Below are 2268 nucleotides of genomic sequence, written 5' to 3' on the forward strand. Positions count from 1 at the left end.
AAGAGAAACCAACCCCCCACAAAACACAGATAACCCCCCACAATGAAGAAGAGCAGCGATCAACGCCAGCTTACCTCCGCAGCCGCAAGAAATAACCGCAATGCCCCGTAACCAACACAAAACACCCAACGCGAACAACCACCCCGCCGCACACGCACACACAAACGGGAAGTGGGCTAACAGTCATCGAAAAGCGCGGCATCCACACCACTGCGCCATTGCACACCGTGCGCAAGACACCACGCCACTCAGAGCAACACTCCCACTTCCCTCAGCACGCTGCCTTCGCAAGGAAAGGGAGTGAGTCACAGCGCACACTATTCCTTTGTCGTTGTCTCGCCTTCTTCATAGCCACAGACGGCAACTGCCAGCACCAACTACGAAGGCATCCTCCACGTGCACTGCAGTAAATATATGTCGTGTATGAGTGTGCCTGGAGATACAAAAATAAGAGAGAAGAAAGAGGAGCAAAGACTGTGAGGACGCACATACACACACACAGAAGAGATGCAGTGCGCAAGGAAAAAAAAAGGAGATAACTAAAACTCAAAATGGCACCGCAGCACGCGCAGTGGCAACACACAAGTAATATGGTTCAATCAAAAAAAAAATTTACTACTAAAGATGCTTCGTTTACACAAAAAAAAAAAAATTACTTCTAAAAACGTTTTCACAAAACAAAAAAAAAATGTCGTGGAAGGCCCCTGTGCAATCCCCACAGTTTTTATTCACATTTTGGCCGCATATAAAAATAAATTACATATTCGCTTCAACCACTGAAGGCCCCGGTGTCCACACAACGCTTAACTTCCACAGGGGCCTGCAGTGCGTTGCTGTGGCTCTCATTCCTTCCTTCCTTCTTTCCTTCTCCCATCGGCGGGCACACAATGCCGAGAGCGTTCGCAGCCGCCCAAGAAGCGGTTAGTTGTTTTTCTTCGTGTCTTTTCGACCGAATTCAGTGGCCTGCGAGTCAGCCAGCACCGTGGCACACGTCCGCACCGCGAAAAACCAAGACGTAAAAAAGAAAGCCCCGGTACCTCCTGCGACGACAGCAGTGTAGGGGCGCAGTGAAGCATCTCATACTGCCAGACAAACGCGCAGGCTCAACGCCGTCGCCAAGAACGAACCGACAAAACAACCAGCAAACCAACAAAATAACACATCCACAAATCAATAAACCAACAATATACTGAACCAATACACACAAAAAAAAACAGTGACTGGTCTCCAGTCATTGCTACAAACAAACAATATAACAAACAAAAATGGACACAATAAAATAAATACATGAGGATTGCGCCGCGCTAGTGCTGAGGGGAGAGCGCAATTTGTGTGCCCAAGAAAAAAAAAAACGTCTTGCGTAAATTTAAAAAAGCGGAAAATAAAACAAAATGTATGTCTACATGAGACTTTATTTAGTTTAAAAAGTGAGTGGAGAGACGGAGATGCTCTCAGTAGAAGCACAAACTCCCCTCCACCGGGGTCCACTCAGCACAGGGCCGCAAAGCCCCATAGCCCCAATAGCAGCAGAAGCAGCCGAGACACACACCCACGCATCGTGCCGTCACCCCTTACGGAATGGGGCCTCACACGTGTAAGGTTGTCGAAAGCAACGGAGCTGTCACCAGAAAGAGAAATGCTGGGTGCGTCCTTCGCAAGAATCGCGCTGGTGTTTTCGGATCCACCGTCAGCCATGCTGCCATCGTCGGGTCCATCAGCCAGGCGCACCCTTGGCGATGACGAAGCCGGTGATGACAAAGCCGGCGATGATGAAGCCGGCGAAGACCCAGACTCCTCAGCAGCACTGTGATTGCCTTTATGGGCCTCCTCTGGTAGAGGTCCTTTAGGATTCAAACCGTCACCAACCCTCTTTTCTCCAGGTTTCATCTTGGAGGCAATCTCCCCATCATTCCCCAGCGTTGTGAGTGGCCCCTCAGCAGCCGGTGTTGGAAGTGTGACTTTGCTGACACTGAGGCTCGTGAGCCTATTATCACCCAGTGCCTCGTTGTACAGCAGGACATTGCCCACCGTCACGTCAACCTCGCCTGTCCCCTTCGCACTGTCGCCGCCAACGTAGAAGTCCAAGACACCGCGTGGGGTGTACTCAAAGGGTGCAACATCCTCCTGAATAAGCTCATTATTGTCAACGTACACATACAACGATTCGCTAAGCTTTTTCAGTACCACTTGATACGTTGTGCCAGGCTGCCACGTACCATCTTCATCTGACAACCCCCGAGAGTTTCCGTTGACAATCACTCCCCACTT

General features: G+C 50.0%; 1 protein-coding gene across 1 annotated transcript, besides 2 other annotated features; it reads right to left on the bottom strand.

Moving 5' to 3' along the window:
* Positions 1 to 842: 842 nt before the first annotated feature.
* Positions 843 to 868: a microsatellite.
* A 371-nt stretch (positions 869 to 1239) lies between these two features.
* Positions 1240 to 1264: a microsatellite.
* A 224-nt stretch (positions 1265 to 1488) lies between these two features.
* On the bottom strand, positions 1489 to 2268 carry TraAM80_09443 (trans-sialidase; the record flags this gene model as incomplete). The annotated part of the gene is made up of 1 exon (XM_029386124.1): positions 1489 to 2268. A coding segment is annotated over one exon (780 nt), but the record flags the coding sequence as incomplete, so codon positions are not given.

The sequence above is a fragment of the Trypanosoma rangeli genome, assembly GCF_003719475.1.
Source record: "Trypanosoma rangeli strain AM80 chromosome Unknown Tra_15.4_contig_00585, whole genome shotgun sequence".
Taxonomy (NCBI): Eukaryota; Euglenozoa; class Kinetoplastea; order Trypanosomatida; family Trypanosomatidae; genus Trypanosoma; species Trypanosoma rangeli.